The 14,323-nt window shown below is 40.6% G+C and overlaps 2 protein-coding genes across 2 annotated transcripts; one reads left to right on the top strand and one right to left on the bottom strand.

Moving 5' to 3' along the window:
- Positions 1-214: 214 nt before the first annotated feature.
- Positions 215-12,500, bottom strand: Gp93 (heat shock protein 90 Gp93). Its single transcript, XM_073084718.1, has 10 exons — positions 12,115-12,500; positions 11,640-11,717; positions 7,211-7,371; positions 6,793-7,047; positions 4,469-4,665; positions 4,028-4,390; positions 3,281-3,631; positions 2,208-2,376; positions 1,703-1,859; positions 215-1,343 (listed from the first exon to the last, which is right to left on the bottom strand). Exons 1-10 carry the CDS (start codon positions 12,158-12,160, stop codon positions 793-795), a joined length of 2,328 nt encoding a protein of 775 aa, XP_072940819.1. The 5' UTR covers positions 12,161-12,500; the 3' UTR covers positions 215-792.
- Positions 7,379-9,243, top strand: LOC140750956 (uncharacterized). The gene is made up of 3 exons (XM_073084721.1): positions 7,379-7,696; positions 8,181-8,322; positions 9,005-9,243. The coding sequence occupies exons 1-3, from the start codon at positions 7,537-7,539 to the stop codon at positions 9,123-9,125; spliced, it is 423 nt and encodes a 140-aa protein (XP_072940822.1). The 5' UTR covers positions 7,379-7,536; the 3' UTR covers positions 9,126-9,243.
- Positions 12,501-14,323: the final 1,823 nt, after the last annotated feature.

Here is a 14,323-nt window from a genome sequence, read left to right as displayed (position 1 = left end):
AATAATTACACAAAATATGTCATTTCGCTAATCCTTAGTTTTAAATTTGGCCCTGAAGGTCCATTTGAAAAATTTACCTTGCAGGGATGTATATTTTTTCAAAACTTGAGGCTACCTTCTGAGGTTTCAGAGATACAATTGTATTAGATTATAAATTATAATTATATTTATGCTTATATTTACTTGAACAAGGTTATTAATAAAACAAATACAATAATATTAATAAATATTAAAATTTATTTACATTCACTTGTCATGCACTTATGGTTCATGTACACCAAATATAAAAATAACAGTCTTTTATGTTCGTCATTCATGCTCGCGGCAAACCGCTTCGTAAAGCGATCCTTCACACACACAGTACCGACTGCAGTTCTATAGTACCGTAATAAAACTTAGTTCATTCTGTAAGCAAAAAAAAAAGACTATGGATACTATTTTATCAGGCGGTAGAACAAGGAAATCTTAGTAGCGGTGAAGATATTATAATGACCAACTTACTCAATTGTGACACATGGCAGCTATTGCACTGCGCTACTGTCTTAGAACTTACTTTAAGTAACGAAATAGACTCCTACTGAAAGACAATTTCTGATATTCTCACTTAAACAAAAAACAAAAGCAACTCGTTCCAAAATATCGTAGGTCCTCTCGGATTATCTTTCCGGTTAAAACATAGAAACACCGGAGAAACAACATCGGCCGCTCGGCAAACATGAACATATTAACATGCGGGAGATTAAGTTCCGTCCGGCGAGAAACGATCGCTCATCAGGAGTCTACCCGGGCGGCCTACAGCTCCTCGTGGTCCTCGGCGGGCACGTCCTCCTCGTCGGCCTCGGGCGCGGCGTCGTCGAGCGCGAAGTCCTCCTCCTCGGGCGCGGCGTCGGCCGGCAGCCCCAGCGCCTGCTGCAGCATGCCCTCCACGGCCTCCGCGAACTCGACCGCCTGCCCCTCCTGCAGCAGGAAGCCGGAGCGCAGCGCGGCGGTGCGGTGCAGCGCGAGCGCCGCGCGCGCCGCCGCCGGGTCGTCGGGGTCCTCGCGCACGCGGCGCAGCAGCTCGCGCACGACGGGGTGCCGCGGGTTGATCTCGAGCATCTTCTTCTGCGACAGGTGGTGCTTGCGCTGCGCGTCGTCCGCCTTCTGGTGCGCGTTGGACAGCGCGAGGCGCTCCATGTTGCCGGTCCAGCCGAACACGGTGGCCACGAGCGCGGCGGGCGAGCGCGCCAGGCGGCGCGACACGGCCGCGCGCGTGATCCAGGCGCCGAGCTTGTCGCCGAGCCAGCGCGTCAGCGGCTCGAACTCCTTCTTGTACGCCTCCAGCCGCTCCTTGCTCGCCTCGCCTGCGAACCGCCCGCCCGTTACTTTCCGTCTATACATTCTATCTCCCTCTAACTAATTATCGAAACGAACGTCCATTTCTGATAACTCGTAATATATTTTATACATACATTAGGGCCTCGTGGTTCTTGTATACATAATATTATAACCGTAATTTCATATATAGATTTACTTATAATAATTGAGTTAAGTTTCCCCGTTTAGTTAACTTATAAATGATGTGCCAGGAGCCTGTCGTTGTCCCTTCTATACTTACTTAAACGGAAAGCAAATATAGCACTCAAAATATATAACATTTAAATATAAAATCTTATATGAAATTAAGACAAACAATGAAATGCAAAAACAAACAGATACTTACTCTCATCGAGGTCGAAGATCTCCTTAGCGACGTTCTGGAACTTCTTGCCGTCGTACTCGGGCAGCGAGGACAGGCAGTACTCGTCCACGGCCTCCGTGAGGTACAGCACCTCGTAGCCCGCGCGCACCAGCCGCTCCACGAACGGAGACTTCTCCACCTGCACACCAGGGTTAAGCAGTTAATAACGCCTGATACAAGGCGTTACTTTGCGGAAATCCATGCTATTAAGTTAAGATTAAAACTACTTCGCAACAATCCGCTACAAACGCTCTTTATTCCGCTTTTTTCTACACTTACAGCTCCACACTAGGATTCCCCGTGTCGTGGGTGCCATGGACACACAGAGACAAATACACAAACACCCTGACCCAGAAACAGAAATCTAAATTCATTATTTAGATATCTGTCTGGCCGGGGATCGAACCCGGGACCCTTTGCGCGTCTGACCGGTATGGTGACCGCTCCGCCACGCGGGTCGTCACCCAAATAACAATGAAACACCAACCTCGGCGCGGCTGGAGCCGGCGATGTAGTAGATGTGTGTCTGCTTGGGCTTCATGCGCGCCACGTAGTCCGCCAGGAACGTCATCTGCTCCGAGCGCGACGAGTGGAAGCGCAGCAGCTTGGCCAGCCGCGAGCGGTTGGACGGGTCCTCCATCACGCCCAGCTTCACGCTGCCGACACCGACACGGTTAACACACATCCCCGACTATACACCCGGAGAGGATGTTTCGTATTTGTTAAACCTTTTTTTATGACTTAGGAGTCGCAGACGAGCATGCAGTCCACCTGATGATAAGTGGCTACTGCCACCCATGGATATCTGTAGACAACCCCAGATAGGATATTCCTACCTAAGGTCGGCCACAGATGCGCCGCTACCCGTAAGGACTAAGCTGGAACACCTCGGTAGAGTATGTCTCCTTTATCACACCCTTCAAAACGGAACACAGCAGCGCCTAACACTACTGTTATAAGGCAGAAAAAGGTGTAGCGGTGATGCCGCTGGAGACCTTAGGTGTCCAAAATGTAAACAAAGGTGTTCGAGAAAATACGTTTCACATGGTAGCTTCTTATTTTTGACGATATTAAAGTAATCTAAATAAATTAAGATCAATTCACATTTTCTAATATTTATATTACTTTAATTTCGTTCAATACAGTAATAATAATAAAAAATAAGGTTTATGGTAGAAAATTAAAATGTGATATTGGTTACACAATCGGGATCCAAAACATTTTTTATGCCGCCATTTATATGTTTCGTAGCTGATGTTATATATTTTCGTGAATCGTGAACTCGAATGTTTTTTCGATTTCATAGGGCCTTTGTTAAATTGTGTGTAATTTATATTTTTTTTGAGTTTGTTAAAGTTTTTGTTTCATGTTGATTTGGGTAAGGTTTACAATACCTGTAATCGTATTTTGACAATTACATTTCTTTCTTTACATTTTGGACACCTCATTATGAATCAGAATATAGTTGTACGACTGAAACACATCAATGTCTCGTTGCATTGCATCGGTTCGGTCTCCGCATTACGCGGGGACGATCGAAATATACGAAATCGTACTCACTTGGTGGAGTACTCCTTCCAGAAGTGCTCGTACTCGTCGTCGGGGATCTTCTTGAGCATGTCGAGCGCCTTGCGCACGAGCTTCTTCTTGATGATCTTGATGAGCTTGTGCTGCTGGAGCGTCTCGCGGCTGACGTTGAGCGGCAGGTCGTCGGAGTCGACGATGCCCTGGATGAAGGCGAGGTAGTTGGGCATGAGGTCGTTGAACTCGTCGGTGATGAAGACGCGGCGCACGTAGAGCTTGATGTGGTCGGTCTTGGTGCCGTAGCGGTTGAAGCTGTCGGCCGGCTGCACGCGCGGCACGAACAGCAGCGCGCGGAACGTCACCTCGCCCTCCGCCACGAAGTGCGCCCTGCGACCGTACATACGTTTTTATCCTACGATCTACACATGTCGCAAGTAGCAGTTGAAGCTTGGATCGAAACCGTCTCTAATTTTTTTCATCCCTAATGACATGAAAGTTTATTTATTTTGATTAAAAACGATAATAAATGTATAAGATATCAGAAATATGGCTATCATATTTGGAATGCAACATTCCAAATACCCATTGTTACATATTCATAAGAAGTTGTGTATAGTACATTTACAAGTGAATAACCGTTATATTTGTACCGGCTGTATTTTCTTATGCATTATCCTCAAGATCTCACCTATCTATCGAAAAATTACAACTACTACTATATTGATTTTATCCAGAACCGTGCAGGGTACAATATTCTCGGGACGTGTAATCGATCGAACTCACTTGGCGAGAGGTGCAGTGGTGTCCTTGGTGAGACTCTTGTAGAACTGCGTGTACTCATCGTCGGCGACCTCGTTGGGCTTGCGCGTCCAGATGGGCTTGTTGTCGTTCATGAGCTCCCAGTCCCACACGGTCTTCTCGGTCTTCTTGGGCTCGCGCTTGTCGTCGGCGGCGTCCTCCACCTGCGCGTCCTCGTCCTCGGGCCGGTCCGCCGCCGCCTCCGCGTCCGCGTCGCTCTCCTCCACCGTCTCGGTGCGCGACGCCCACAGGTAGATGGGGAAGTTGATGAACTGAGAATATTTCTGCACCAACGCGCGGATGGTGTCCGGCTGCAGAAAGTCGGCCGCCTCCTCCTTCATGTGCAACCTGTGCAGAAATGGAATGCCGATGAGCGTGCATGTTATCATATTTTATTCGCTCGAGAGACGTGTGTGTGTGGCTCACGTGATGTGCGTGCCGCGGCGCAGCGTGTCGCCGCGCGGGTCGGGCGCGACGCTGAAGGCGCTGGCGTCGGACTCCCACACGTGCTGCACGTCGTCGTTGTGCTTGGACGCCACGGTCACGCGGTCCGCCACCAGGAACGCCGAGTAGAAGCCCACGCCGAACTGCCCGATCATGTCGTTCATCTCCTGCGCGTTTTCCTGCCGATCCGAACGTTTATGTAGATAGGTATTACGAGATTTGTCCCTGTAGTTCCGGGACTAGAATAGGGATACGGTATCCCCTGCCTGTCGTGAAGAGTAGGAGCTCGAACCGTCCAGTGAGCGACCCCGGGAAGGACGGCGGTATGTGTGGTCGCATACCGTCGTGAACACCAGATGGTTTGGGAGTAGCGAAAACTGCTCTCCCAGGGCAGAGCCCTATCGGGGCATCGCGCTTGGAGGACTCCGGTTGTGTTCCGTCGGAGATCCCGGAGTTCTCCAAAAGCGATGAGGACGGCCACCAGGGGGGTTTTAGTGCGGTAAAAAACCCACATAACTCGACGTCGCTCCCACGTCGACGGGTACCTTTTGAAGTTTTCCCTCTCGTTACGAGACTATTAATGAATAGTTGAACACGATCTTTAAAACATATTTATATTTAAACTTATTTGAATTTGAATTTGACTCTCAAAAATTACCCAGTTTAAAAGGAAACTTTAATATTTATTATATTTTCAATAAAACCTATATATAAAAGAAAGTCGTATTAGTTACACTATTTATAACTCAAGAACGGCTGAATCAATTTGGCTGAAAATTGGTGGAGAGGTAGGTTTTTATCCTGTTCGACCGCGTTTCCGTGAATAAATAAGTGTTGAAAGTTTGTATTAAAGTCCCCCAGTTTTGATGCAACCTATATGAAAATTGGTATTTGGGTTTTCGATACAAAGTAATTAATTATCTATTTTACGATATTTGGAAAACCAACCCTTAAGTTGGTTAAATAGGGGTTGGAATTTTATTTTTTTTATTTTAAAATCCGTTAATTTGGAAGCAAAGACTAAAAAATTGCATGTGCCTTTCTGATTGGAAATAATAGAACGTTTTTTAACACCATTTATGGAAAACTACCCTTAAGAGGGTAAAATAGGGGTAGAAACTTCGTTTAGAAGTCGGCATATTTTGAAGCAATCTATAAAAATGGTTATCTAGCTTTTTGATTGAAAATAATAGAATATTGAATAATAGATTTTTAAGGTGGTAGAACCCTCTGTGGTTCGAATCCGGCGGCACCACCGCCGCACCTATTTCTACCTAATAACAGCAGTGTTAGGCGCTGCTGTGTTCCGGTTTGAAGGGTGTGGTAAGGGAGACAGACTTTTCCGAGGCGTTCCAGCTTAGTCCTCAGGGGTAGCGGCGCATCTGTGCCCGACCTCAGGTAGGAATATCTAATCCTATCTGGGGTTGATTACAGATGTCCATGGGCGGCAGTAGCCACTTACCATCAGGTGGACTGCATGCTCGTCTGCTACTCCAATATTATAAAAAAAAACCTATTTCACCGTTTTTGGAAAATCAACCCTTAGGGTCGTTTAATAGGGTAAGGAACTTTATTTTAAAATCCGTTAATTTGGAACACTAAGAAAATTATCATAAGACATAAGGAAGCATCTGAGTCACTGTTTGTTTTTTTAGATCAACCCTTAAGACTGTTATAAACGGCCTTTCTATTTACAAATCTGTTTCAGCATTTTTAGCTACTCAACAATCAACCCTATTAGAGTACTAGAAGTAAAGAAAGTTTCTTCAAAAAACCGTTATTGAAGTTATAGGTATTTCTTTTCGCGTGTTTGGAAAAATAGCAGTATTAATTGTATTTTTTATTTTTCTGTTCTCCTGTGGCCATTTCCTAACATTTACCTGTAGTTTATGGACATAATACATAAATTACACGAGTGAAACCACAGGGTACAGATAGTCACTTATAATTAGGTGGTACGAAGTTCACCAGGTCATCTAGTAAAAGTATAAAATACTGCAGTCGGCCATCTTGTCTGAAAAGCTAATCGGGGTGTATGACGTCATTTTCAAGGTGTGTCACTGAATTGCTCGAACTTTTGTATGGGATGTCCTGATGTGACGTCATCAACGAACGCCATGACACTCGCGAGCATTTTCGCGCTTAATTCAAAATGGCTATAAAAATGCTGTTATTTTCGTTAATACTCAATTTACTGCTCAAATAATACCATTTTTGGAATCAGTAGACATGTACCTACGTTACAGAAGGAGTTTTCCAAATTTGTCATCATGCCCATTGTAGTGATAATAAGATTGAAGATGTACCTTTTCGGAATCCTGCATCTTGGAGAGGAAGTCCGCGGTGCCAGACTTGGCGATGGTGCCGAGGTTGTTGACTAGGTCGCTGCGCGTCATGCCGATGCCGGAGTCGATGATGTGCAGTTGGCGGTTCTCGGCGTCGGCCTTGATGCGGATGCTGAGGTCCGAGTTGGCGTCCAGCACGTCGCGCTCCGTCAGCGACAGCAGCCGGATCTTGTCCAATGCGTCGGATCCGTTCGAGATCAGCTCTCGCAAGAAGATCTATAAATTTTTAATATTCCAATGAAATGTAGGTAGGTATAAATGAGGATCTTAAATGTATGAGAAAGAGTAGGCATTCAAGCTTATGCTTTTTAATACTTTTAAAATGTTCATTGGAGTCTGCAGATACGCATTAAAAGCATAAATCGAATAAAGAACGAACCTCCTTATTCCTGTAGAGCGAATTGATGATCAGCTTCATCATGCGGTTAACCTCAGTCTGGAAAGTGAAGTTCTGCGCTCGCTCGCGCATCTCGCGCTGCTGCGCCACGCTCAGCCCGTCGGGGGAGATGGCCTCCTCCTCGCGCAGCACCGCCTCGGCATCTGAACAACGACAGGGTCTACCTCAAGTTAAGCCTTCACATGTATCGTTCCGAACGACCTCAACGCGCAGTCGCACTCTCGTATCCAAGGACACAAACGTGACCGTTGGCAACGGACGACCGGCATCGACCGGTGCACTAGTGAGCTCCGGGCGCGGCGTGCGGCATGTCGAGCGCGCACTCGGAGCAGTCGGCGCGGCCGGGGCGCGCGGCGGGCGCGGCGGGCGAGGCGGCGCCGCTGCACGCGCGCTCCTTCAAGCTGCGGTTCGCCGCGCAGTGCGAGCTGGGCCGCTCGCACATCTCCGCCGTTAAGCCGCTCGCTTTGCGTAAGTTCGTGTGCGAATAATTATGGTACCGCTGCAGGATTTAGGGAATATTTTGTAGGCAATGGAAATTTCGTTCTCATGGACATTTTTGTTTACTATAAATTGAAGAACTCTTATTGAGTTTTGACACTAAGCGTACGAGTACTACGGTCACATTATACTTATATTTTATTTTTATCATTGGCATAGTTATAAATAATACGTATTATTTTCGTGTACATGACAACATGACTCGTGATACTTAGTAACGCGATGCTGCTAGGTTAGGTTAAGTTAAAGGGAAGTCAAGTTGAAATTTGTCTGTAATCAGATAGAAAATAAAAATATACTTTTATATTAAAACTATTGTTCTCAGTAATAATGTGAGAAATAACATATTACAATGAAAAATATCTATTAAATTTGTTAAAATAAAGTTTTACATAAAATGTGAACATATGAAGGGTAATTGATAATTTGTCAAGGTGTCGCGTGTCGGTTACAGCGGCGACGGTGACCGACAAGTTCTACCGGCGCTCGCGCTCGCCGGCCGCGCCCGACGCGCCGCAGCGGCTGCAGCGCGTGCAGGACATGTTCCGCCGCGGCCCGCGCGACAAGTACGACGCGCCCGTTACCACGTCGCAAGAGTACTCATCCTCATGTCCTACGTTTACATTAACTTTCTAAATTTCAAACGAATCGTAACATTTCCCGGCGCCGTCTTGCGCCCGTTATTAATAATCAATTATAGTTTGTTACTAGAAAATGTTTATTACCATTTTTTGGGAAGCAAAGGTCTGATAGTACGATTAATAACGGACGATAAATAACGGGAATTCATTTTCCCGTTGTCATCATCGATCCGTGCAAGTATAGTTAAGATTGATTAAATTATTTCAATCTACTTTTTTTAATTTATCAATTCATTTATATCTTTGTATAAGTATATTAATATCAACTAATAACTGTTTCAATTGTATGCTCACATATTTCTGAACATTTTATTGATATAAAAATTTCAATTTCATATACAATGTATTTTAATTTATACCTTATTTTGTTTTTTGTTATACTTGTGTTTTTCTTGGTTGCCTTTAAAATTATAATGTAATTAAAATGATATAATTTATTTTTAATGTTAATATTATTTCTCATAATAATTTTTGTATTTAAAAGTGCATTGTTATTCGTTATAGTGTTGTGAATCGTAGTCTGTGCCCATAATTGAGGTGACACTCACCAAGATTTTATTGTACAGCTACGCCTGATATATTATTAGTGTTTACTTCGTTGGCACAACAATTAAATAAATAAAAGTGTGTGTGTCAGGTACGGGTGGTGGCGGGCTTCGGGCGGCGGCGCGCGCGAGCTGCGGCACGGGCTGCGCGACTCCGCCTGGCTCAAGGAGCGCGTGCGCGTGCTGCGCCCCGACGCCGGCTACCGGCGCTGACCGCCGCACCGCTTATGTCACGCAATATATTTAGCAAACAAATAAAATTCACGAATGAGGAACGTACTATTATTATTTATATTTTCACTATTTTATCCACAAAACATTAATTAAAGGAATTTTCACATTCTTGACTTGATTTAATTGTGTTAGAATTAATGACTGAGTATGAGTTGAATACTCAGTCAGAATACTTCCACTCGCATGGAAGGTTCCATGCAACCAAATTTTTTTGTTTTTAATTTTTAGTATTTATTATCATAGCAGCCATAGAAGTGAATGCATTGCGAAAATTTGAACTGTCTATCTTTTCGGTTCAAAAGCTAAAATTAAAAACGATGAACATAGTGGCTTGACATGATATGATTTAGAAGTGTTGTGCACTTTTTGGGTAAAAATTGTTAAACTCGCGTCAAGACACGTGGCCTGAACGAAAATTCGTAAGAGGGCATAGTATCTATCTATTACGGTTCAAGAGATAAAGCCCCATGACAGACATACAGACCGACAGAGAGTAGAGGTTTACTAATATTAATTTATTTACTCATATCTTACATCTAACATTACAGGGTTCCCTAATATGTTAGTGTACTTCACCTAATACCTTAAACAGTTACAATTCTCCGATATTATTAAACATTATTAAATTTAAAATAATTACAAATGGAATGAATTACAAAACCAATTTAAATCCAATGAAATAAATATATTTAAACTTAAATAAATATAGTTCAAAAAACTAAAAAACACGCTTTTAAGATAAAATCAACTAAAAAGTAGAAAATATCATCATATTTAAAATATAAAATATCACGATTTTATCATAAAAGCGTGTTTTTTAGTTTTTTGAAGCATATTTATTTTATTAATTTTTAGTATTTGATGTTATAGCGAGCACCATTATGCATCATTTGTAAAAAAATCAAGAGTCTATCTATTATGGTTTAAGAGATAAAACCCAGTGACACACGAACAGTCAGCGGAGGGTTTCGTTTTACCCTTTGAGTACGGAATCCTAAAAATCATTCTACAAGATGGCATTATAGATATGTTTCAGTACATTTATATATGATTTATAGGGAAATAACATTATTGTTTTTCAAAACTAAAAATCACGCTATAACAGTTACGCCTTATTGAAACTAAAAATTATTTGCAATCTAGTAACTTGGCATTAACTTTTGCTAAGGCGCATGAACAATCTCGCCTCGAAAATCGTTAATCCTGATAAGGACAATGGTACGAAATTACTAAAATTGTGTATTGTCATCGGTTATTGATAATTCTTCAAAATTTTGAATTAAACTGAACGTTCAAAATGGACAGAAATCGGGTTCAAAGATTCCGTTACTTGTTACTTACATACATACCTACATACATACAACCCAAGCTAATAGAAGCGTGTTAAAAATCGAATAGAAAAGTAAAATAAAAATAAAACACACACTACAAATAAAAATAACAAATGAAAAAACAAATTAAATAAATTACAAGTAATAAAATCAAAATAACCTAAAATACTTCTGTGTTTACCCTTTGGGTTTGGAACCCTAAAAAGGAAGGCGTGTAAGTCAAAGGCTTAATGAAATAATGCAGATGATAAGCCAACAATGTACATGAATGTCTATCTAATACATAGGTATCAGCATAATTGATAAAATTAATATTAAGCCATGTGGACCAAAAGCAGATAAAATAATGTAACATCAATACACATGTTTTTATATCCCAGTATGGTAATAATTAAAAATAAATATTAATTCATGTGATGAAAAAAAGAGAGAGCCGGGCCTCGCTTTTCCATATGAATAATGTGAGTGAAATAGTTTTGCTACATTATATGGAGTTATCATAAACAGAATTATATTAAAACATGTTCCTCTGAATACCAAAACAAATAAAAACAGGTGTGAACTAAAAATAACACTTGAATCTTATTTACCTCGAGATTTGAATACCTTGAGAATGACAGTTGAACAACCAAACAAACCTTACGACTTGAACTACGGCATCATAATTGAATATATTCCAAATCTCTTCAACTTTTTGAGATGAGACATAGCAGGTAGGCACTCACTCAAAGCTACAGTGAAAGCAGTAACAGCTATGTATCTATAAATATTGACCTTCCAACTTAAGGGACTGAAATTAATTTTTTCAAGTTAATACCACTTATTGTAAAAGGTATTAAAAATGATTACTTGTTTAGTATGATATTGGAAATGTACAAATCCATACTCAAGTATAGTTCAATTAGAACACATAACCCGAGGTTCTCCTTTGGAATCGAGGGGGGTTTAGGCCATCGATCACCACAATGGCCAAGTACTTTCAGGCAGGCTCACAATGTTATTCCTTTAAGTTATAGCATGTAATAATTAATTTTGACAATGAACATATGGGATGGAATACATTTTTAGATATGAAAGAAAAGGTGGTGACGCAGAGGTGTATGCCTGGGGTTGTACTTCAAGCTATCACATAGTTCAGAACATAAGTATTATGTGTACTCACCAGTGCGGGATCCCTCGCGCGAGGCGCCCAGGTCGGCGTCCAGCTCGGCGGCCGGCGCCGACTGCCCGAGCGCGCCCCCTGCAACACCGACCACACTCATCAAACTGCTGTTCGCCCTGAATACTCAACTCACACAAACTACCTATTGCCACACTATTTTAACACGGTGGCATATTATTGTTAATTTATTTATATATATATATATATATATATATATAATGGATAAATACGTTTTTTACTAGTTTTCACACATGGCCCTCGCCGGATCGCCGGTGTCCAATAATCAGCACCGTGCCATTATAGTAAAATATAAAGTATATTATCATTTGTACAAATGTAATCCTTCTGGATTAATAATGGATCCCGGATTGGACAGACGAAATAAGGAAAAACAATCAGTCTGCAACATTTAGCCGAGATCTTTAAATCTAACTGAGCTGACGTAGACATTATAATAAAAAGTAAAATATATTACCTGAGAGAAACAGGAGGCCCACTCCGAGAAGGAACAAGTACTTCATTGTAAGAACCTTCTAAATACTGTATTAATGGATAATATTGTCAAAAAATACAAAACCGGCAACACGACAAGCGTTACCGAGTGACAAAGCAATGATAGTCAAACTATAACACGACCGCACTTAACTAAAGTGGCAAAGGAAAAACTAAGCTTCTTAAAAACGTAAATAGACCATTTCAATTGGTAAATATTATATCTTAAGATGACTCTGACCAATGAAAATGAAACACGCCAGAAATTTAACAAATAGCAGAGAGTGTAAAATACAAATGTCTTTACTCTATTGGTTCTTTTAAAATTTTTGCGTGAGATAAAGAGATAACAACTAGCGACACCTATGAGCTCAGCCTCTAAGTCTAAGCCAAAAAGTATAGAACCTACACAGCTCTTGATTTATAGTTTTTAAAACCGTGGATACCAGTTATGAGTTAAGTCCAAGATTATAGTAGCCCATATAGGACTCTATGATAGCTATTATAATGAGGTAATGATCAAAGACTATAGTAACCTATGTAATGATGATCAATAAAAAATATGTAGAGGTAAAGTAAGGAGTACAATCTCTATTTATCCAAAAATGTTAGAAGGAAAGTTGGTAAATTGGTGGCGTTAATAGCAAAAGTGTAAAATAAATACTAACGGTATAATTTTCTGTTGTTTTTTTATAATTATGCATTTAATGAAGATGAATCCAATATAGACAAACGTTTGTAAAATTCTTCAGTTATATTTAAATATTTGCATTAATATAAAAAAAATACATATGCATAATTCAAAATTCTCAAACACATATATGGTAATCAAAGAGTATAATACCCTATACGTGAAAAGAGAGCTATCTTACGTCAAAAAATGGACAAATATGCACAGCAACGCTGCCAAGTGGTTGGCGAGCTGCAAATAGTACTTTATGATAGTAAATTAATATGATCGTCGTAATAACTCAATTTAATCTCCACACAGTATAAAAAATTATCACCTATACGAAATACATAGATTATGACAATAATATTATAGGACTATAGGTACTATTAGGTACTGTGCCGAGTTTGTCCCGCCAACCGTTTGACGGCGCTGCTGTGCATGTATACAGGGTGCAAAACCAAAACTATAAGGATTGGCTACTTAACACTAGCGGTGGGTCGTTGAAGTTTTTTCGGTCAACGAAACGTCAACGTTAATTTCCATTGATCAACTACTTGATCAACTAGTTAATTTCGTCAACGAGTTAACGTGTTACTAATTTCAACTTGCATCAATAATAAACGGTTTTTAACTATGCTGCAACGATCAACGCTTCTCTACTGAAGTGCGGTAAATGTTATTTTAGAAACAATTTGACGTAGTGCGTGTTATTAAATATCAATATCAAGAATTGATATAAATATCAATTCTTGATATTTATAATTATAATTATTTATTAGGAAATAATTCGATATGTTCTACATAATTGGAGTTCAAATTATGCTATTATACCGACAATCAAGCTCGTCTGCTACTCGTATATTATAAAAAAAAATTTACGTTAGTTTAATTCTAAACAAAATACAATTTTACGTTGAAAATAACGAAACGATCCGTTTAACGTCGTTGACGTAACGTAGATTCGTTGAACGGTTGATTTAACTTCTTCGTTGATTCAACGACCACCGTTACAAAATACAATTTACGTTGAAAATAACGAAACGTTCCGTTCAACGTCGTTGACGTATTTAACTAGTTAATTGGCTACTTGACACTTTTTGGGAAAGTGTTTTAATGAATTAGTATACGTATTATATATGCCTTTCATTGATCACTTTTTCGAAAAAAGGGCTATTCATTAATAAAAATCGAACTTTCTTTACGGTGAACGGAACGTCGCGTTAAATCAGGCGGTCAAGTGTCATTTTGTGGCGGAACGTCATTACACTGTAAACAAACAACGCTTAGAAGAAAATTGAGAGTTATTTAGCTATTATAACTAAAATTTAAATAAATGACAAGTTATAAGACATGTGCAGTGACGATGTGTACAAGTACGATCGTAACAAATTTGCTTATACAAGTTCCTAAACCCAAATCTCATAAACGTTAAAGAACTTGCAGATTCTTATATGTTTAAATCCTCTGTTTGTAAGCAATGACATTTTATACTATCTATGTGAGAGAAGTATTATTGAAA

This window comes from Epargyreus clarus, unplaced genomic scaffold (assembly GCF_041222505.1).
Source record: "Epargyreus clarus isolate Ecla_fem2 unplaced genomic scaffold, WU_Ecla_fem_2.2 ptg000021l, whole genome shotgun sequence".
In the NCBI taxonomy this organism is placed as follows: domain Eukaryota; kingdom Metazoa; phylum Arthropoda; class Insecta; order Lepidoptera; family Hesperiidae; genus Epargyreus; species Epargyreus clarus.
Note: the sequence above shows the minus strand (reverse complement) of the source record. Positions and strands in the feature narration are given on the sequence as shown.

What these genes read in the sequence shown, in the direction of transcription:
- LOC140750956 (XM_073084721.1), top strand. Translation starts at nt 7,537, where the DNA reads ATGTCGAGCGCGCACTCGGAGCAGTCGGCGCGGCCGGGGCGCGCGGCG. An exon ending in CGTTAAGCCGCTCGCTTTGC is followed by an intron (nt 7,697 to 8,180) that starts GTAAGTTCGTGT and finishes TGTCGGTTACAG; the next exon opens with CGGCGACGGTGACCGACAAG. An exon ending in CCCGTTACCACGTCGCAAGA is followed by an intron (nt 8,323 to 9,004) that starts GTACTCATCCTC and finishes TGTGTGTGTCAG; the next exon opens with GTACGGGTGGTGGCGGGCTT.
- Gp93 (XM_073084718.1), bottom strand. Translation starts at nt 12,160, where the DNA reads ATGAAGTACTTGTTCCTTCTCGGAGTGGGCCTCCTGTTTCTCTCAG. An exon ending in GCGCGAGGGATCCCGCACTG is followed by an intron (nt 7,372 to 11,639) that starts GTGAGTACACAT and finishes GTCGTTGTTCAG; the next exon opens with ATGCCGAGGCGGTGCTGCGC. An exon ending in ACCACTGCACCTCTCGCCAA is followed by an intron (nt 3,632 to 4,027) that starts GTGAGTTCGATC and finishes GTACGGTCGCAG; the next exon opens with GGCGCACTTCGTGGCGGAGG.